The 23,204-nt window shown below is 40.4% G+C and overlaps 1 protein-coding gene and 1 pseudogene across 6 annotated transcripts in view; one reads left to right on the forward strand and one right to left on the reverse strand.

Moving 5' to 3' along the window:
* GIGYF2 (GRB10 interacting GYF protein 2) overlaps positions 1–23,204 on the reverse strand; it is a 163,138-nt gene that overhangs the window by 119,906 nt on the left and 20,028 nt on the right. For all 6 annotated transcript variants that reach the window (XM_032277894.1, XM_032277895.1, XM_032277890.1 and 3 more), the window contains one exon: positions 6,945–7,028. In XM_032277894.1, coding sequence (XP_032133785.1) covers positions 6,945–6,985 — 41 coding nt within the window. In that variant the 5' untranslated portion in view covers positions 6,986–7,028. The remainder of the gene's footprint in view (positions 1–6,944; positions 7,029–23,204) is intronic.
* Positions 12,262–12,975, forward strand: LOC116551639 (annotated as a pseudogene).

The following is a 23,204-nucleotide window of genomic DNA, read 5'->3' on the forward strand; positions in this document are numbered from 1 at the left end:
AAAGTTTGGGGGTAAAGGGTGGAAAGAAGATAATTTGAGATCTTCAAGGCCTTGTTAAACACAAGTTCCTGTCCAGCCTTCATGAAACTAAGAGGCTAGTGGAAGAAAATAATAAAGTCACATAAGTGGACATACACATATTGAAGGATTTTAGAGAAGTCTTTACTAATTTACTTTTTATGATTACTCTGGCTGCTGTGAGGAAAACAATTAGATGACAAATAAAAATGGAAGCCAGGAAACATCGGTAGGCCACTGTTACAAAAGTTTATGTCAGAGATGGTGGTGACTTTCACTAAGGTGACAGCAGCAGAGATTCAAAGAAGTGAAGATTCCAGAGATATTGTAGAAATAGAATTGACATGATGTTGTGACAGACTGGATATAGGGACAGAGAAGTAAAAGGAATTATCAACAGTAACTCTGAGACATCTACCTTGTGCAAACAGGCACATATGGTATTAAAATGAAATAAATAAAGGCAAAACTGGTGAGATCAGTTTTGGAAAAGTATGGAGTATGAGATGCTTATAAGACATCTAAGGGAAAAAATCAAATAGGCAACTGAATATCCTGTGCTTGCACTATAATTCCTTTACAGCATTATGACATAGGGAAATTATTTCCTGTCAGCTTCTCTATTAAATTCATAAGCAGGTATCATGTATTTTTATCCTTAATGCCTTAGCACCTAACCCAAGACATAAAACCGGAAGCATTTCATAAAATGTTTTCTGTACAAACATTCTCCTCTAAAACACTCCCTTCAATAACATCTAATTTACTACTCCTTCAGTTCTACATCTCATCCTCCAGAACTTCTCTCATTTTTTGCATAATTCCACAAGTATTGACAGTAAGGTAGCAAAATCTCAGGTTTGTGTTCTCTTACCCGCCCCATAAGACCCTAATTCCTTCATCAACATTCATTAACTAGTTAACTAAATATTAATGCCAATGTCCCATACACTAAGCTAAACAACAGGCTTACCAAAAGAGAGACATACAGTGCGTTTCTCAATGGAATTAGCTCTTCTTGAGCAAAGCGTAAATACATACACAGATATACCACAAAGCCATAACTATTTTAACAAATGTATAAGTAAAATGCTTTGGGGAAGAAAACAAGTACTTCCCTCAACTTTGCAAGGAAAGACCTGGGAAAACTTCCTTAAGACCCTGGAGACGAGATAGAGGAAATGCCAAAGGAGCTTTCTTGGCTCTTTTCCCAGAAAGCGAGGCAACTGTCTATGATTATTCTTCCTATAATAAAGTCCTTATATAAACTTATCTAAGTAGTCTTTTTTTTTTTTTTTTTTTTTTAAAGACGGTTTCTCACCATGTTGCCCAGGTTGGTCTCAAACTCCTAGGCCCAAGCAATCCTCCAGCCTCAGCCTCCTCAATAGCTGGAACTACGGGTACACGCCACCACACTTGAATAGATTTTTATCCTCAAAAGTGTTTTAAATCTGGCCGGGCGCGGTGGCTCAAGCCTGTAATCCCAGCACTTTGGGAGGCCGAGGCGGGTGGATCATGAGCTCAAGAGATCAAGACCATCCTGGTCAACATGGTGAAACCCCGTCTCTACTATAAATACAAAAAATTAGCTGGGCATGGTGGCGCATGCCTGTAATCCCAGCTACTCAGGAGGCTGAGGCAGGAGAATTGCCTGAACCCAGGAGGCGGAGGTTGCGGTGAGCCGAGATCGCGCCATTGCACTCCAGCCTGGGTAACAAGAGTGAAACTCCCTCTCTAAAAAAAAAAAAAAAAAAAAAAAGTGTTTTAAATCACCAAATATTTGTTTGTTTAAGACGAAGTCTCACTGTGGTCCAGGCTGGAGTGCAGTGACACGACCTCAACTCATTGCAACCTCCGCCTCCTGGGTTCAAGCAATTCTCCTGCCTAGCCTCCCGAGTAGCTGGGATTACAGGTGCACACCACCTCACCTAGCTAATTTTTGTAATTTTTTTTTTTAGTAGAGATGGGTTTTTACCATGTTGGCCAGGCGGATCTCAAACTCCTGACCTCAAGTGATCCACCCGCCTCTTCCTCCCAAAGTGCTGGGATTACAGGCATGTGCCATCACACTCGGCCAAAATATTTGTTTTTTAAATGTCTTGAAGATACATTTGCAAATAGGATAGAAACCAATAAAAGCTACTTCAGGTGGTAGGATTAGGGTATCTTAGATCTTTCCCTTTGGTGGTCTTTTTGTTTTCTTTTCCTTTTTTGGAGACAGGGTCTTGCTCTATCACCCAGGCTGGAGTGCACTGGCACAACCACGGCAGCCTCACCCTCCCAGGCTCAAGCAATTCTCTTTCAGCCTCCCAAGTAGCTGACACCAAACATGAGCACCACTATGCCCGACTAATTGTTTTTATTTTTGTAGAGAACGGGGTCTCACTGTGTTGCCTAGGCTTGTCTCGAACTCCCGAGCTCAAGTGATCCTCATGCCCCTGCCTCCCAAAGTGCTGGGAGCCTTGGGCCAGCCACCATGCCTAATCCTTTTCATTCTTTCTTTCTTTTTCTGAGGAGTTTCGCTCTTGTTGCTCAGTCTTGTTGCCCAGGCTGGAGTTCAATGGTGCAATTTTGGCTCACTGCAACCTCCACCTCCCTGGTTCAAAATTCTCCTATCTCAGCCTTGTAAGTAGCGGGGATTACAGGAATGTGCCACCACGCCCAGCTAACTTTGTATTTTTAGTAGAGACAGAGTTTCACCATGTTGGCGAGGCTGGTCTCGAACTTCTGACCTCAGGTGATTCACCTGCCTCAGCCTCCTAAAGTGCTGGGATTACAAGCGTGAGCCACCGTGCCCGGCCCACGCCAAACCCTTTTCTTTTTCCTCTTGTACCGTTTCCTCCAGATTTTCTGGAATGAGTGGGTTTATTTTGTTACTGAGACTAACAATAAAAAACTCTAAAAGACCTAAATCTAAGGAATTTCGCACCAAAAAAATATTATGAAGACAGTGCTTAGTGTTTTGTCAAGCATAAACACACAGGAGATGAGAATTAAATTCACACAATTCTTCAGGTGGCCAAACTGTCCACGTATCATCCAAAGACTTAAAAGTAAAACTTTTGATTTAATAACTTCACTTTTAAGAAATTAATCAAAATCAGAGATAGCAACAAAACTGTTCAAGGGTATATATACGTATCATTTACAATAGCAAAACATTAAAAACTACTTTCCAACAATTCACTCATCCATTTAATAAATATTTATTCAGTACCTATGTGCCAGGCACTGGACATACAGCAGTAAACTGTACAAAGATCTACATCAAAGTATCTGCTCTCAATGGAGCTCACAGTCTAGTAGGGGTTGGAAGATAGGATATAAATAATAAAATAAATGTGTAAAATATTTGGCATGTTACATTTTGATACAAAACATGAAGAAAAATTAAGCAAGGAAGAGAGATAGGGAATAAGGGGTGGAGAGTTATATATTGTCAGTAAAGGTCTAAGGTGGTAGCATTTGAGGAAATGAAAGCAAAGAAAGACACTATTGCTTTATATCTAGAAAAGATATACTTGGCATTAAATGTATTATAACCTTTTAAACTGTTTTGACGATAATGCAATATACTTTTTTAAGTACAAAAATAATCTAAGACCTAATGATTCCACGGACCTTAAAAAGTTCAAGCCTTGGCAGGGCAAGGTGGCTCATGCCTACACTCCCAGCACTTTGGGAGGCCGAGGCAGGGGGATCACCTGAGGTCAGGAGTTTAAGACCAGCTTTGCCAACATGGTAAAACCCCGTCTCTACTAAAAACACAAAAATTAGCCAGGCATGGTGGTGGGTGACTGTAATCCCAGCTACTCAGGAGGCAGAGGCAGGAGAATGCCTTGAACCCAGGAGGTAGAAGTTGCAGTGAGCTGAAATCGCACCACTGCAATCCAGCTTGGGCAACAGTGAAACTAACTCCATCCAAGAGAGGAAAGAAAAAAAAGTTAAAGCTTACAGCCATTCATGGTCTGTCCCTACCAAAATTTTCAATGCTCTCCCATCTTCACAACTGCCCCCAGATACAAATAAATTGATTCATTTTCAGCATCCTTTATTGAACATTATGTTTTACATTATTCACAAAAATGATGACTGTGGTAAACACAGTATCACTAAGTGTTTCTGTCTCATTTAGAGTTAACTGCACACTGGTTCAATGTCATCTATCTAAATCTTGATTCTCAAGTACCCTGGCACAGCTCTTTACCTCAAGTTTCATAAAAAATGTAATGTTACATGAAGAAAAATAAGGTAGTACTCTCTACTCATGCTGCAACCTTCCGGCTCAAGATTACCTGGGTTACTTAAGGGCTGCATAATTTCCCTTTGCCAGAAGGAATTTTGACAGATGATACAAATAGGGCATTATGCCTACCTACACCTCCATTCCTCAGTTCATCAGCATTTCAGATGACTAAGGGAATGCTCCTAAGCTATAATGTCTGCAAGGTAACAGATGTACAATTAGGTGAGGCTGCTCTTTAAGGATGGAAATGGTGACTGCCCTCTGTTTAAAGCTACCTTAATTCAAATTTTGTACAAAACACTGAACCGATCAAGTGAAATACCATCAAATAAAACTTCAGAGTATCAATAAAGAGGAGGATGTGTAAGATACTATTGGAAGATGCTCAATACTACATGTTATTTAGAATGAGATGACCTTAGCTGGGTGTGGTGGCTCACACCTGTAATCCCAGCACTTTGGGAGGCTGAGGCGGGTGGATCACGAGGTTAGGAGTTCAAGACCAGTTTGACCAACATAATGAAACCCCATCTGAACTAAAAATACAAAAAATTAGCCAGGTGTGGTGGCGTGTGCCTGTAATTCCAGTTACTTGGGAGTTTGAGGCAGGAGAATCACGTGAACCCAGGAGGCAGAGGTTGCAGTGAGCTGAGATTGCACCATTGCATTCCAGCCTGGGTGACAGTGTTAGACTCCGTCTCAAAAAAAAAAAAAAAAAGAATGAGACGACCTTGAGAACTCATAGTGTAGGGCAGGAGCCAGCAAACTGTTTCTGTAAAGGGCCAGAGAATTAATATTTAAGCTCTGTGAACCAAATGGCCTCTGTCAACCCTGCCATTGTAGCATGGAGGCAGTCCGAACATATGGAAACAAATAAATGTCTCTGTCTTTCAATGAAACTTTACTTACAAAAACTTTATGGCCCCACAGGCCATAGTTTGCCAACCCATGATATAGGGCATCAAGTTAAGTGTGTATTGACTCTAAAACATTATCAGTTTTTGTTTTCCTTTTGTTGTCTAAATTCCTGGTGTTCCCTTTCTGTTACCTATAAATAGCAGGATGCTGGAAAAAAACAACTTCCTTAAATTAGCTGACAATTTTCACCATGTTTTTATGAAGAAACAGACAACGGTATGTAAATATAAAAAAGAAGCAGTTACAAATTCTAGATAAAGGCAGATGAGTTGTACACAAAATGGTTTACAAAGTAACCTATATGAATTTAAAACCACCTGATAAAAGAAATTATTAAGGTGTAAAGATTTACACTATAAGAATTTTCATTAAAATATTTTTATAATGAATAACTGAGAACAGCTTCTATATGCCACACGTAGAGGACTAGCTGAATAAATGATGGTACATCCATACAATGCAACCATTTAATAGAACAGAAAACATTTATTGATTAAAAAAAGATGTTTCTGATTTGGTTGTTTCTTTAAGCAGGCTACAAAACTGAAGGTACAGTATGATCTCATTTTTGTAAAAACAAATGTACATATATACAAATAAGCATACAGAAAACCACCTGGAAAGATACACCAAGATATTTACAGTGTGTACCATGGGTGTTGAAATTATGACGATATTTTCTGGCTTACTAGTAATTTCTAATTTTTTAGAAATATACTAATTTGATAAGAAAATTGTTTTAAAAATATAAAGGAATAACTAAAGTAAGTACAGCATTACTTAGGTCAACATGTTCTAAATAAACTCTCAAAATATAAGAGTTGCATCAGTTCTCAGAACTTCAAATAGTGATTTTTCCTCTGTCTCCAAACACTGGTTATAAAGGTTAAGAAAACTATAAAAAGAAATGTTTCTAATAGGGTAAGTTAAAGACTCCTCAAATAGAGAGTTACTACAGGAAGTCTGCATCATTTATTGAATCACCCCTACCCCAACAACCAAGAATGTTTACGACACAAATCCAATTTATCTATTTTAGATACTGTTTCTGATATTACCAAAGGGGTTGCCCGAGGTTTGAATAGAAAAGTAATTATTATTATTATTCATGCCACTGAAGAGAGGATCTTCAATCACCAACTTTGGGGAAAAAGGAAGGAGGGGAGGGGGGAAGTCACACTACAATGTGATGGATCTCAAAATTCCATGAGAATTCCATATTCGGGGTCCAAACACATCTGTAAGAGACTCAAAGGTCAATTAATCGTTATTATGGCCAATGCTAACTCAATCCTAGACAGGCTACTGCTAATAGCCAGTATAATACTGAACTACCTGCCTAGTGCATCTTTAAAATAATACTTCAATGAAAACTATCTCTCAAACGAAGTCTATGAATAGCCATGACAAAACAATGTGGCAGAAAACATACAGATATAAAAATGTTATAATTATACTTATATAAAATTGTATATGCACCTAGACAATGACTCAAATAAAAAGAAAATAATTTTCTAGGGTGGTGGGACTCCTACCATCATTACATACGTAACCAGACCAAGAAAAAAATTTTAATAAGTATAGAATGCACTCATTTACCAAATATAATTTATTGCTGAACTAGCACACATTGTTTTCAGCTAGGCACATAAAGCAGAAGTCTCAAAAACATGCATACTTATAAACCACCTAGCACCTGTCAAATATTTTACTACTGCATTAGTCATCCAATATCAAAGAGGATGAGATTTTGAAAACTCACCATTCAGGTCCAAAGTTCAGTGTCTGCGTTTCTGCTGCCATTCTTTTCAGTATTTTTACAATCGATTTTTATATGCGGGGAAACCTGTTAAAGAGAAAAATATCTCCATACAATCAGGTATTGAATGCAGAATTCCAGACCAGAAAGCACAACAAGAGAGTATTTTATTTAAGCTCCTCTCAGAGTCACAAGAATGAGATTTTAAAACTCCTATTTAAAACAATAATATAGCAGGCAAAGTGAAATGAATAAATCAACCCTTATATTCTGACTCCCCACCTTTCTATATTAACCTGGGGGAAGAAGGCATAGGATAAGACAAAGCTAGTGAGACAGACAGGAACAGTTCCCTAGGCAGGGAACTGGAGACCAAGTTAAGGATTCTCTCCCTTTAACCCTGAAGCAATGGGGAGTGAATAAAGGGTAATATATTTACATGTTAGTTTCTTTTTTTTTTTTTTTTTGAGACGGAGTCTAGCTCTGTCGCCAGGCTGGAGTGCAGTGGTGCAAACTCAGCTCACTGCAACTTCCGCCTCAGCCTCCCGAGTAGCTGGGACTACAGACACGTGCCACCATGCCCGGCTGTTTTTTGAATTTTTAGTAGAGACGGGGTTTCACCATGTTGGCCAGGATGGTCTCTATCTCTTGACCTCATGATCTGCCCACCTCAGCCTCCCAAAGTGCTGGAATTACAGGCGTGAGCCACCGACATGTTAATTTGTATTACTTCCTAGTAATGGTTCCCCTATCACCATAAGGTACATCAAAGATTATAAAAATAAGGACCCTCCTTACCTATCTCATAGCTTCTGCCACAATTGTCCTCACCTTCTGCTTATCAGCACTTCACATCTTAGTGATGTTTTTTTTTTTAACAGATAGTGTGTCTCAATGTTGCTTAGGCTGGTCTCAAACTCAGCCTGACCCCAAGTGATCTTCCTGTCTCAGTCTCTTAAGCCTAGTGCTTCTTTTAAAAAGCATATTGGAGAAGGCCAGGAACCACCAGGCAAGGTGGCTTATACCTGTAATTCTAGTGCTTTGGGAAGCAGAGATGGAAGAATCATTTGAGCCCAAGAGTTGGAGATGTGGTCTCTAACTCCTGGGCTCAAAAATATAAGCGTAGTCTCTAAAATTTAAAGATAACTGGGCATAGCGGTACACGCCAGGAGTCTTAGCTGCCTGGGAGGATGAGGCAGAGGGATAGCTTGAGCCCAGGAGTTTGGGGCTGCAGTGAGTTGTGGTCCTGACACTACACTCCAGCCTAGGTGGTGGAGTGAGACCACGTCTCTAAAAAATAAATAAAAATAAATTTATAATTTGGGAGGCCAAGGCAGGAAGATGACTTGAGCCCAGGAGTTCAAGATCAGCTTGGGCAACATAGTGAGACTCCATCTCCTAAAAAAATAAATAAATAAAACAATAATAATAATAATAATAAGCTAATGAGTTTCACAAGCGACATTTCTTTCTCTTTTTTTTTGAGACAGAGCCTTGCTCTGTCACCCAGGCTGGAGTGTAATGGCATGATCTCAGCTCACTGCATCCTCTGCTTCCCAGGTTCAAGAGACTCTCCTGCCTCAGCCTCCTGAGTAGCTGGGATTACAGGTGCACGCCACGACACCCTGCTGGTTTTTGAATTTTTAGTAGAGACGGGGTTTCACCATGTTGGACAGGCTGGTCACAAGTGATATTTTGAAAGTAATCTTAAGATATGAGATCTTAAAGGATGGAAAATACTATAAACATTGTAAATATAACTGGCCCTCCATATTCACAGGTTCTGTGTCCACAGATCCAATCAACCTCAGATGGAAAAAATTTAATTGCATCTGTACCAACATGTATAGACACTTCCTTTCCTTGTCATTTTTCCCTAAACAATACAGCATAACAACTATTTACACAGAATTTATGTTGTATTTAGCATTATAAGTAATCTAGAGGTGTTAATGTATATAGAATAATGTACGTAGGTTATACACAAATACTATGCCATTTTACATTAGGGACTTGAGCATCCAAGGATTTTAACATCTGAAGGACATCCTGGAACCAATCCCCATGGATACTGAGGGACAACTGTATACTGTAAAATATCTCTCAGATACATCACACAGGCCACTGGGGACCAACTTAAGGATTCTCTCCCTTTATCACCCTGTTGCCTCTGTTTAAATGATCTAAAAAATAACAAACTACAAATATGTCTAAAGCTTAGAAACAGCAAAGTAAAAAGTGTGTAAACCTTAATAATCAGCCTTCCTTCTGAAAGGCACTTCTGGCCCTTTGTCAACCAAGCAGACTCCAAGGGAGATTATCATGTTCTCGCTTGACCCTGATTCCCTACTCCCCCACCAGACAAAGGACGCAAACCAGACTAAAGCTAAGGTAAACTTGGTACCCTCCTCACCTCTTAAAACAACTGATGATTCAAAGAAAATGTAACAGTGGAGCATGGTGGCTCACACCTATAATCCCAGCACTTTGGGAGGCCAAGGTGGGTGGACCACTTGAGCCTGGGAGTTCAAGACCAGCCTGGGCGACATGGCAAAACCCCATCCCCACAAAAACATGCAAAAATTAGCTAGGCATGATGGTGCTAGCCTGTAGTCCCAACTACTAGGAAGGCTAAGGTGGGAGGATTACATAAGCCCAGGAGATTGAGACTACAATGAGCCGTAATTGTACCACTGCACTCCAGACTCAGCAACAGAGCAAGACCTTGTCTCAATTAAAAACAAAATTAAAATTAAAAAAAAAAAAAAAGTAAAACACCTTTTTTTTAAACATTTTAATTTCTCTGAAATAAGAATGCATCTTAAAACTGATGCAAACTTACAAATGCTATTGGCTAGGTGCGAGCTGTGTCAGAGCTGTCTGAACAAAGGCCAATTTTTTTTTTTTTTTTTTTGAGACGGAGTTTCACTCATGTTACCCAGGCTGGAGTGCAATGGCGCGATCTCGGCTCACCGCAACCTCCGCCTCCTGGGTTCAGGCAATTCTCCTGCCTCAACCTCCTGAGTAGCTGGAATTACAGGCACGCGCCACCATGCCCAGCTAATGTTTTTGTATTTTTAGTAGAGACGGGGTTTCACCATGTTGACCAGGAAGGTCTCGATCTCTTGACCTCGTGATCCACCCACCTCGGCCTCCCAAAGTGCTGGGATTACAGGCTTGAGCCACCGCGCCCGGCCAAATGACTAAATTTTTAATGGATGTCAAAATAATAGAGCATTCCCTTAACTACTGCATCACCAACACTTTGAATGACTGGTGGGGAGAGGGAGGAACAAAGCAGGAGAATTCTACAATGCCAAGTTCAAAAATCATTTAGAAAAGTCAGACTCTAAATACCCAGAAATTTTAGAGCTATCTTAACAAATTTATTTTACTTCTACTTTCATTTTCATACATGCAATAAAAGGATATACTACATAATAAAAATCCATTCTTATTTGCTACGTAAGTTTAAAAGAGCATTTTAAAAAAAAAAAAATAATAAGATAATTCTAACAAGAAAAGTCTGTGTCAGATGTGCCAGTGTCTTCCTGGCAGTATGATTTCTCAGTAATGCACAAAATGATTAATCTTATAGTTGACACATGTTAGATTCAATAAAAATTATGGTACATTCTAAATGAATGACTTATCAAGGTAGCAATGTTCGGACCCCAGGCAAGGTGCCCATTGTTAAACTAAAGCAGGTATCACTGCTTACAAATTGGCCTGATGACTTTTTGTAACATAAATCAATTCAGTGTGTTTTCTAAAAGTATGTAGACCTGCTTGGACAAATAGAGCTGTAGAGGCTACACTCACTCTAAGTTTTTTTTTTAATACTAAACATCCTGAAGGAGCAGTTTTACCACCACTTTAAACCCCACCTAGCTAAATGTTTTAAATTCAAACCCGTAGAGGATTTTGGAGCACTGAATAATGGCTCTGAATTTATAAAGCGAGGATTTAAATTAGACTGAATATGTAAAGCAGATAAATCTCAACTAAATTTCAAAGTATTTGCTACTTGTGAAAATACTAAACTCATTGTTAGCGATTTAATTTTTTTCTTCCTTTAACTTACTACAAGGCAATCACATATGCCCACATAGGTTCTGGAAAGTACAAAGCTCCAGGGTCACTATTAATACAAATGATACAGATATAGCCCCTACAAGGCAGCAGTTTTGTATTATAAAGGAAGCCCTAGATTCAAGCAGCATCTAAGGAACAACAATAAACAAGGAAATCCTGTTTGGGTCCACTTTATCACTGCACCTATAAATCTTTAAGTACTGCAAAACTACCACAATGCACAACCATTAAAAGCTCAGAAGTTTTTTTTTAATATCTAGAGCTGGGAACTCAACCATCATTTACAACATGGTTTCCATAAGAAAATTATTTCCTTTGACTTTGAGTTTGAATGCAAAAAAAAAAAAAAAAAAAAGGAAGGGAGGAAGGGAGGGAGGGAGGGAGGAAGGGAGGGAGGGAGGGAGGAAGGAAGGAAGGAAGGAAGGAAGGAAGGAAGGAAGGAGGGAAGAAAATTATTTCCTAATGTAAAGATTTTTTTTTTTTTTTTTGAGACTGAGTCTCACTCTATTGCCCAGACTGGAGTGCAGTGCCACGATCTCGGCTCACTGCAACCTCTGCCTCCCGGGTTCAAGCGATTCTCTTGCCTTGGTCTCTTGAGAAGCTGGGATTACAGGCATGCGCCTCCGTGCCTGGCTAATTTTTGTATTTTTAATAGACACAGGTTTCATCATGTTGGCCAGGCTGGTCTCAAACTCCCGACCTCAAGAGATCCGCCTGGGCCGGGCGCTGTGGCTCACACCTGTAATCCAAGCACTTTGAGAGGCCGAGGCGAGTGGATCACGAGGTCGAGAGATCGAAACCATCCTGGTCAATACGGTGAAATCCCGTCTCTACTAAAGAAAAAATACGAAAATTAGCTGGGTGTGGTGGTGCGTGCATGTAGTCCCAGCTCCTCGGGAGGCTGAGGCAGGAAGAATGCTTGAACCTGAGAGGCAGAGGTTGCAGTGAGCCAAGATCGCGCCACTGCACTCCAGACTGGTGCCTGGCGACAAAATAACACTCTGTCTCAAAAAGAAAAGAAAAAAAGAAGAGAAGAGAGAAATCTGCCTGCATCGGTCTTCCAAAGTGCTGGGACTACAGGCATGAGCTACCACACCCGGCCCCTAAAGATTTCTGAAGAACTCTTAAAAACCTAAGAATACCTTTTTATTCTCTCAACACAGGGTGCCCACAACTTGTGCTCTCTCTTTCTCCTGCTCCCCAGCTCTCCGATACAGCTGATGCCATGGATTTTGGGGACCTGAAAAGCCCCTCCAGCCTCCAGATGTTCAACAATTACCTGGTGGACAATAGCTACATCGAGGGGTATGTGCCATCACAAGCAGATGTGGCAGTATTTGAAGCAGTGTCCGGCCCACTGTCTGCTGACTTGTGTCACACGTTGTCATTATATGTTGGTATAATCACATCGAGTCTTACAAAAGGAAAAGGCCAGAAGTGAAGAAAGCTTTGGGCAAGTATGGTCCTGCGGATGTGGAAGACACTACAGGAAGTGGCTAAAGATAGTAAACCTCATGATGATATTGATCTCTTTGGATCTGATGGGAGGAGGAAAGTGAAGAAGCGAAGAGGCTGAAGGAAGAACACCTTGGACAGTAGGAATCAAAGCTAAAAAACCTGCACGTTTTGCCAAGTCTTCCATCTTACTAGATGTGAAACCTTGGGATAAGACAGATATGGCAAAATTAGAGGACTGCATCAGAAGCATTTAAGCAGATGGCTTGGTCTAGGGCTCATCTAAACTAGTTCCAGTGGGATAGGAATTAAGAAACTTTGAATACATTGTGTAGCTGAAGATGATTAAAGCTGGAACAGATATGCTAAAAGAGCAGATCGCTGCTTCTGAGGACTGTGCAGTCCATGGATGTGGCTCCTTTTAACAAGATCTAAAATCCATCCTGAATCACAGCATTTAAATAAAAGCTTGAAATATTAATTTTTTAAAACACTAAAAATAATTAATAAACCAAGTGATCAAATAAAGAGACCTGCATTACTCAGAACAGCGTCCTGCTCATTCTTTATGATTCCAAGCAGGAAATCTAAGAGGCATGATTGCTGGAGAAATCTAACTTAAGCACTTAAAAATATTATATTCGTTTAACTCTGAGTTGCCCATCCCAGACAGCTCCTTCAAATCAATTTCAATGAGCCCAGGTTTAATGTACTTACATGTACTGGAGGAATGGTCTTACATTCTGCCTGTCACCCATGGTGGAACACAGTGGTGTGATCTCAGCTCACTGCAACCTCTGCCTCCCAGGTTCAAGCTATTCTCCTGCCTCAGCCTCCTGAGTAGCTGGTGTTACATGTGCCAGCCACCACATCCAGCTAATTTTCTTGTATTTTTAGCAGAGATGAGGTCTATGCTCATTCACTATGTTGGTCAGGCTGGTTTCAAACTCCTCACCTCATAATCTGCCTGCCTCAGCCTCCCAAAGTGCTGGGATTACAGGCGTAAAACACCGCACCCAGCCCTGAATAGTCTTTTCTAAGGATATAATGAGGTGTTAAAAGGAGCTTAGAGCAACATTTTAAACCCCAACTATCCAAATATTTTCAGTTCAAATGCCTAGAAGACTTGCGACCTTTAGAAAACAGCTCTGGTGGCCAGATCAGTACTTCACACCTATAATCTCAGCACTTTAGGAAGCTGAAGCACACGGATCACTTGAGCTCAGGAGTCTAAGACCGGTCTGGACAACACAGCAAAAACTCCATCTCTACACAAAATACAAAAATTAGCCGTGCGTGGTGGTATGCTCCTGTTGTCCCAGCTACTTTGGAGGCTGAGGTGAGAGGATTGCTTGGGCCCAGGAGGTCGAGACTGCAGTGAGCCTTGTTCACGCCACTGTAATCCAACCTGGGCAACAGAGCCAGACCCAGTCACAAAAAAAAAAGGAAGAAAAGTGCTTTGAATTTATAAAGCAATTTAAGATTTGAACCAGAATCTGCAGTGTTCTACCATGCTATCCTGTCTCTGTAGATTATCTTTTGTTGAAACTATTACCTCCTTTTTCCACCATTACCAGCACCATCCTGGTATTTCTTTTCTCATCTTTATTTCCCTCTAAATCACGGAATGGCAAAGAGGGCATGCAGAAAGTAGGGGTGTCAATTTAACAACAATTAAAAATTTGTCCACAAATTTCTAACTGGCCACTGGCTAGGAGAGATGATCCTACCCCTGCAATCAATTACAAATTTGATTTTTTTTTTCCTCCCATGACTAATGTGGCATGGGATCACTGACTGATCAAGATACTACTGTTTTCAGTTTACTGGTCAGCTAGTCTCAAAAGCCCAGATCATCTGAAACTCTCTCTACTCCATCCCTTATACCCAGTCATTTTGTCTCAAATTTAGCCTACTTCTCTTTCAAGATTCCTCTTGCATTCCTCTTTCATTATAATCCAAACTCTATTAATGGACGTCTGGATTATTATTGTAAAAGTCCTCATTTGCTTCCCCAGCTGAGCCTCAAGACCCATTTTCCCAAAGTACCTTTCTGATCCTGGCCTACACTTCCCTAAAAAAGTCTAATCAAACCTACTATATATGGTCAAAACTCCTAGTATTTCAGGTTACCATCAATCTGACAACCCATGCCTCCCCAACTCAATCTCCTATTGTTTTACCTCCCAACTCAAAGCCAAATGAGAACTTCCTACTGTTCATTGCATTTTCCTTCTTCTTTGGTTCTGCTATACCATACCCTTCCCCCAGACGCCCGACCTCCATACCTTAGAATGGCTCGTACAAAACCAAGGATCTATTCAAACACCTACTCCATAAACTATTTCCCAAAGTAGTAAAAGCACTGCTTCCTCTGGAAGGGAAAGTGTAAAATACAGGATATAGGAATGGAATGCAATCTATAGGATGCATTTCAAATCTGTATTACAAAGCTTAAAAGGAAGCAGAAAACAGAGAAACGAATTTGAGAGGACGATATTGAGGATGGTTTTGAACAAAATAAATGCAAGGGGCTTGAGGAGATATCCAAAAGACCTTGAGTTGAAGAGAAGTCAGAATAGAAAGACAAAGATTTAATGGAAGTGAATCCATAGAGTTACAACGAAAAATTGGAATAAGGCTACCCCCAAAGCAGAAATCTTAAGAACAAGAACAAAGCCTAAGCAATCACTGTACGGGCTGATACAGGAAGAAAGAGAAAGACCACAGAGGTAGAAATCTCTAGCCCAAACCTTTCACTAAAGTCAAATGCACTGACTCTAGTTTTCTCCCCCTGAGGTACCATTCTTATCACATTCTCTATATCTAAAATAGAACTCATATTGACCTCCAAGAAGTGCATAATTACTCTTGCCTCCCTGCTATTCCAATTTCCTGAAGTAAACATGTTAATTCCCTGCTATTCCTATTTCCTGAAGTAAACATGTTAATAGCCTAGAATAGAGTGTATCCCTCCATACTTTACATTTAGAAAAATGTGTTCACATATATGTGGTGGGGGAGAGGAGATTGGCTATTTGCTATTATAAAGCCAGAATCACACTATATACCTTATTCTGAGACAGGCAATTCTCTCAATATATTTGCATGGACAGACTTCTAATAAACAGATACAGAATTAAGCTGCGGTTTTTAAAAGCTGTATAATGGGCTGGGCACAGTAGCTCATGTCTGTAATCCCAGGACCTTGGGACGGCCAAGGAAGGCGAATCAAGTGGAGGCCAGGAGTTCAAGGCCAGCCTGGCCAATATGGTGAAACCCTTGTCTCTACTAAAAATACAAAAAATTAGCTGGGCGAGGTGGTGCATGCCTGTAATCCCAGTTACGTGGGAGGCCGAGGCACGAGAATCATTTGATCCTGGGAGGCAGAGGCTACAGTGAGCCAACACCACACCACTATACTCCAGGCTGGGCAACAGAGCAAGACTCTGTGTCAAAAAAAAAAAAAAAAAAAAAAAAAAGGCTGTGTAATTGTTCCATAGAAATTGATTGACTTCCACTTTTTTGCCTTTATGAATAATACTGCAATAAATAATTTTTTATCCATATATTTATGCTTTTATCCCTACTAGACAGCCTTCTAAATCACAGTTACTTAGTGTATAATATGATTTCTTTGTAGAAAATTAAAGTTCACCTAAGTGACAGTCCTCTAGAAAGAGGAACTGGAGGTATGGAGTGGGCAAGATCTATCTTCCATTGAGTTACCTTTTTGTACTTTTGAAATCTTGTCATGTGTATTTTAAAATAAATTTCAACCTAGTAGAAATATCAAATCCTCAAAAGTTATAGGACCTCTTCATTAAAAAACAAAATAAAACTCCTTTATTTATTTTTTAACGTTTATGTTTTTGAGACAGGGTCTCACTGTTACCCAGGCTGGACTTAAACGCCTGGGTCAAGCAATATTCCCACCTCAGCCTCCTCAGTGGCTGAAACTATAGGCATACACCGTGGTTTATTTGCTTTGCTCTTTTTAAAATTTTTAACAAAGGGTATTTGGGAGTGGGGAAAAGGGTATGCTACCTTCCGGGTTTTTTGTTTTTTTTTTTTTTTTTTTTAAACAGAGTCTCATCCTGTCACTAGGACAGGAGTATGGTGGCGTGTTGTCGGCTCACTGCAACCTCTGCCTCCCAGGGTCAAGTCAGTCTTCTCCCTCAGCCTCCCCAGTAGCTGGGATTACAGGCGCCCAATACCACACCCAGGTAATTTTTTTATTTTTAGTAGACACAGGGTTTTGCCATATTGGCCAGGCTGGTCTCAAACTCCTGACCTCAAGTGATCCACCTTCCCTGGCCTCACAAAGTCACGGGATTACAGGTATGAGCCATGGTGCCTAGCCTCAACTTGCTTATTTTTTAAACTCCAAACTGCAAAAAGCTAAAAGCCATTACTACCACTGGCCACCTGAAGGGCCAGAGAATCCATGTCCTGAGCTCTCCCATTCTCCAAACTTGTACAACTAGGCCCAACCTCTTCTGCAGAATAACACACTTCATATACAGAAATATATAGAGTAGATTTTCCAAACAAGATCCCGTGAAATATTTTCTTTGATCCAATATAAAAATCTAATGGATACTGCTATTATCTGGTAACCCCTAACCAGATTACCTGGATGCATTATGAATAAGGAATACAATGACAACCCTGCCCTTGAGGTGACAGTCTAAATAAAAAACAATGAGTACCATGTGGTAAGGACTACAATGAACTATGCAAAGTAAGCTTTGGGAATACTGGGAAGATGATCCAAAAATGAGAAAGCATAACACTTCAGATCTGTTGAAGTATAGTATTTGCTAGCATTTATTGAGAGCTAACCTATGAACTTACTAAGAGTTCAAAGTGCTTTAAATGTATTCTCTTAATTTGACACAGATTCTTTGGCCCAATTTTGTAGATGAGGAAATGAGGCACAGGGAAAAGCTAAGCAGTTCGCACAAAAAGGACTCCAAAAGCCAGATACTAAGAATGAAGCAGTCTTTAAGGGGAAAGGGGGAGAGGGGAAGGTGCAGGGAAGAGTAAAGGAGAAAGACCTAAGTTCTTTTGGGAGATTATCAATTTGTTCAATAAAAAAGCTCATGTGAAGCAGGTAAAACAGTGGTTACATAACAAAAGTCTCTGCATTTCATATTCCACGGGAAATGAAAAGACTTGGGCAGGAAAGTTTGCAAGATAAAATTTGTACTTTAGAAAGATCACTGAGGCTAGTTATCTGGAGGAGAATGAATTCGATCTAAATACTAGTAGCGAAGAGTAAGGTGATAAGTAACTAAACTTCACTGACATGAAAGGTTACCAACAACATATTAAGTGTTCAAGGCAAGTTACAGAATACAGAGAATATGATTACATTTAAAACATTTTAAAATGCATTGGATATATACGTATAGATATGCCCCAAAATGTTAATACTTACTTCTAAGTGGTAGGACTATAAGCAATTCTCTTTTCCTATTAAGTTTCTAATTTGTGCATACAACAAAGATGGTACTGGTACACTTTTTTTAAGGGAAGTATTCAAAAGTTTCAAATATTAGGCCAGGTGCAGTGGCTCACACCTATAATCCCAAAGCTTTAAGAGACTGAGGGAGGAGGATTACCAGAGGCTAGAAGTTTGAGATCAGCCTCAGCAACACAGTGAGAGCTCGTCTCTACCAAACAAACAAAAAAAAATTTAATTAGACAGGTATGGTGGCACTCGCCTTAGTACCAGCTTTAGGCGGAAGCATGATTTGAGCCTAGTTTTTCAGGGCTGCAGTGAGCTATGATGGCACCACTGCACTCTAGCCTGGGTTACAGAGACAGACAGTCTCAACAAGAAAAAAAAAAGTTTCAAATATTTAAGTCAAAAAAGCGGAAGACTGAAAATTCTTCATTGGTTTCAAAAATGAACTCATTGATTACCTGGAAAAATGCAGTTAGGAGTGCAGTGGGCGACAAAGCCAGATTTCAATGGAGTGAGCATGACTGGGAGGTGAGAAAGGGAAGACCACAAATGCAGTCAGCTCTTTCAAGAATTTTACCTGTGAGGCAGGGCACAGTGGCTCATGCCTATAATCCCAGCACTTTGGGAGGCCAAAATGGGTGGACCATGTGAAGTCAGGTGTTGGAGACCAGTCTGGCCAACATGGTGCAACCCTGTTTTTACTAAAAATAAATAAATAAATAAATAAATAAAGTAGCCAGGTGTGGTGGCCTGCACCTGTAATCCCAGCTACTCAGGAGGCTGAGGCAGAAGAATCGCTTGAACCCAGAAGGCAGAGGAGGCAGTGAGCCAAGATCATACCACTGCACTCCAGCCTGGGTGACAGAGTAAGGCTCTATCTAAAAAATAAAAATCTTAGCTGTGGAAGAGAGAAGAGAAATAAAGTAGAATGGAAAGAAAATTTCCATTTTTTAATTTTAGATATATCCCCAATGAAAAATTACTAGCAGCACCAAAAGGTGAAGAAATAATTCAGCAAAAGTATGATGTAAAATGAAGTCTCTGAGAAGGCAGGAAGTATGAGGGCTTTACAGAACAAACAGAAACAAAAAACTACTCCTATCTATTTGTAACCAGAGGAAAGTAGATCCACATGACTTAAAACCCTTCCAAGGTTATTTTTGTAGGGTTTCTTTGAAGGGGGTAGGGGAAATTTAAAAGAAAATTGAGCCCAAGCTCATGCCCATGCCTGCAATCCCAGCACTGAGGCTGAAGTAGGCAGACTGCTTGAGCCCAGGAGTTCGAGACCAGGCTGGGAAACATAGCAAGATCCTGTCTCTATAAAAATTATATTAAAAATAATTTTAAAATAAACCAACAGAAAACAAAAATAAAGGAAGCTAAGGGGAATTCATCATACTGATGGCTTCAATCTTCTCAGAGAAGTAGGCAAATGACAGACAAGATGATAAGGGTGGGTTTGAGCTTTTTTTCTTTTTTTCTTAAATAAACTTTAGGAATAATTATAGATTAAAAAGTTACAAAGGTAATACAGAAAGTACCATCGGTTTCCTGTAATGTTAACAAGTTATATTACACAAAACTTTGTCAAAACTAAGAAACCAACATTGGTACATCACTATTACCTATCTTTCAGAGTTTATTCAAATTTCATCAGTTTTTCCAACAACGTCCTTGTTCTGTGCCAGTCTCCAATTCAGGACACCTTGTTGCATTTACCTACAGTATCTCTAAAGACCCAATAAAGAAAGAGAAGTGACATGGGTACACTGTCTCCCCACTCAAATCTCATCTTGAATTGTAATCCCTAAAATCCCCATGTGTCAAGGGAGAGACCAGGTGGAGGTAACCTAATCATGGGGGTGGTTCCCCCATGCTGTTCTGGAGTAAGTTCTCATCAGATCTGATTCACATCTGATGGTTTTATGAGGGGCTCTTCCCACTTTGCTTGGCACTTCTCTCTCCTGCCGCCTTGAGAAGAAGGTGCCTTGCTTCCCCTTCTCCTTCTGCCATGATTATAACTTTCCTGAGGCCTTCCCAGCTATGAAGAACTGTGAGTCAATTAAACTTCTTTGTTTCATAAATTACTCAGTCTCAGGCAGTTCATTACAGCAGTAGGAAAATGGACTAATACAAGAGGGAAGCTAATCTGCAAGGCTGTGGGCTTCTTTGTCCAATTTAGCAGCCTGGGTACAGGGCAGAGAGCCTACAGAAAACCAGGGTTAGGGTTTTGTCAGCACAGTAAAGGGAAGAATATGAAGGCAAAGTAGAGGGTGCTGGTAAAAGTGTAACTTAAGCACTATAGAGAAGGAAATAAAAACAGAAGACAGTTGACAATTAAGATGTTGGTAATGCCAAAAAGCAAGTACAGTAGGAATAAAAATGAAAGCACTAGTAGAACTAGTAGAGATGGAAGTAAAAGTCAAGAAACCAGGAGCCCAGGAGGACTGGATGGATCAGCTACATAGACTCTTAAAGTAACCTCAGGATAATGGCAGAGAGGAAAATAATAAAAACAAAGAGAAAGAAAAATGAAAAACAAAAAACAAAGAATCAAGTAATAAGACCACAGGATCCTTTTCTGATAATGACGAAGGGAGGAGAGGTGCACTGTCAGACAGCATGAACTTCAGAGGAAAGGGGGTTTTGCAAGAAGATAGAGGAAAAATGGCAAAGCTGACCATACTGATCTGTCATCTAAACCAGAAAATGTTTGTGTGAAAGGATATTTAAAAACTACATAGAGCAACAGAGGCAAGCTAGGCAGAAGAGCCATCCTAATAAAGGAATAGAATCAGCCTGGGAATGGAGAAGGATGAAGACCCTGATTCAGCACCGACACACCACAGTACAGGAAAATCTACTGTTACCTTCAGAGGGCTAAAGGGAAGGTAAAATTACCAGGGCAGACAGGCTTCAGTTACCACAAGAAAGCCAAAAAACATCTTATAAACACAACTGAGAGGTTTAACACAAAAATGACATTTCAAAGAATTCAAGAGAAAAGTCTTAGGAATTAAACAAGAGATTGGGTCAAGGGAAGAAGAAAATCTCAGTGGTACGAAGATAAGACTATAAAAAAGGATGAATAAATAGGTGGACTTTCATTCTGGACAATGACAGATGATTACAGCAACACAAGGCATAGTAGAATTAGCAGGCCTCAAGAATTCTGAGAGAACTTGTCTTCACATCTCTGAAAGACAGGAGCCCTCAAACCTTTGAGGAAGGAGTCAGAAAAAGACAGTGCCTCTGAAGGAATGTGGGCAAAATATTGGTAGTTCTGAAACCACCCTATTACCCTATCTTTCTCATGTTGAAAGCAACTCTGACAGAGAAGATGATCGGGGTCTTTCCTTCCTCCTCTGGCCTTTTCTCTCTTTGCCTATTCCAACTCTAGGGATAAGGACTTCAAAGGTCTAGCCACATATTTAAAGACTTGACTTAAAAGCCAGGTGCGGTGGCTCACGCCTGTAATCCCAGCACTTTGGGAGGCTGAGGTAGGCGGATCACCTGAAGTCAGCAGTTCGAGACCAGCCTGACCAATATGGTGAAACCCCATCTAAAAAAAAAAAAAAAAAGAAGACTTGACTTAAAAACAGCTGAGAGAGGCCGGGTATGGTAGCTCACGCCTGTAATCCCAGCATTTTGGGAGGCAGAGGAGGGTGAATCTCCTGAGGCCAGGAGTTTGAGACCAGCCTGGCAAAACCCCATCTCTACTAAAAATACAAAAATTAGCCAGGAGTGGTGGCTCATGCCTGTAATCCCAGCTACTCAAGAGGCTAAGGCAGGGGAACTGCTTGAATCCAGAAGGCGGACATTGCAGTGAGCTGAGATCGCACCACTGCACTCCAGCCTGGACAACAAAGTGATATTCTTGTCTCAAAAACAAACAAAAAACAGCTGAGAGAACATTTCTACATAACTACTTTTTCAGACTTTGTCCATTACTCAGAATTACACATAAGTGACTTTAAGTAATATATTCTTTATGCAATAAGTTGTCTTCTTCAATAAACTGTATCCTTGTACTTGACAGTAAATATTATATAAGCTGGTCTTTTCGTCAACTTCTAAATAACTGAGCTAAATTTAGCCCTCACTATAAATTATTTTATCTGATTATTAGTATAATTATTTTTCTTTTTCTACCTATATTTTTCTATCATTTTCATGACTCCCTCTTTAATTATTCATCTCCTCTTTTGAACCTCATCTAACACTTTGCGGGCCTGTGAGTACATTTTCACAGGAGAAGAAAGAAATCAACCAAGGCCATTCTTATTGTTCAGTTTACAATAACGAAAAGACAGACTCTGACCTCTCCCTCTTAGCCTGCCATTTTCTTTCTTTCTTTTTTTTTTAAAAGAGACAGAGTTCCACCATGTTGGTCAGGCTGGTTTTGAACCTCTGACCTCAAGTGATCTGCCCACCTCAGTCTCCCCAAGTGCTGGAATTACATGCGTGAGCCACCACGCCCGGCCTAGCCTGCATTTTCTTACAGCCTGGCACAGCCCAGAGAAGTCAAGCAGCTTCTGAGCTCAGGAAATCACTTTCAACATAAAAAGCTGGCAAATCTATATATTAAGTCCCATGTGGGTGAAATCAGCAAGGAGAAGCCAAAGCAGATGATGAGTCAGATTCCAGCACAGTGTTTGATACTCCACCTTTGAAAGTATTCCTAAATACTGCTTCCCAGAAGTCTTGAAGACGGATTAGTTACCACCATTACTCCACTAAGAACTCAAAACACATACACCTTTGAAAAACTCTTGGATCTTTATTATAAAAATTATGTGGCCGGTCATGGTGGCTCACACCTGTAATCCCATCTACTCAGGAGGCTGAGGCAGAATTGCTTGAACGCAGGAGGTGGAGGTCACAGTGAGCCGACATTGTGCCACTGTACTCCAGCCTGGGCAACAAAGCAAGACTCCATCTCAAAACAAACAAACAAACAAAGCCAGTCGCGGTGGCTCACACCTGTAATCCCAGCAGTTTGAGAGGCCAAGGCAGACGGACCACGAGTTCAGATCAAGATCATCCTTGCTAACACAGTGAAACTCTGTCTCTACTAGAAATACAAAAATTAGCCTGGCATGGTGGCGCAGGCCTGTAGTTCCAGCTACTAGGGAGGCTGAGGCAGAAGAATCGCTTGAACCCAGGAGGTAGAAGTTGCAGTGAGCTGAGATCGCCCCACTGCACTCCAGCCTGGGCAAGAGAGCGAGACTCTGCTTCAA

The sequence above is a fragment of the Sapajus apella genome, unplaced genomic scaffold, assembly GCF_009761245.1.
Source record: "Sapajus apella isolate SASKATOON/1434 unplaced genomic scaffold, GSC_monkey_1.0 scaffold10, whole genome shotgun sequence".
NCBI lineage: Eukaryota > Metazoa > Chordata > Mammalia > Primates > Cebidae > Sapajus > Sapajus apella.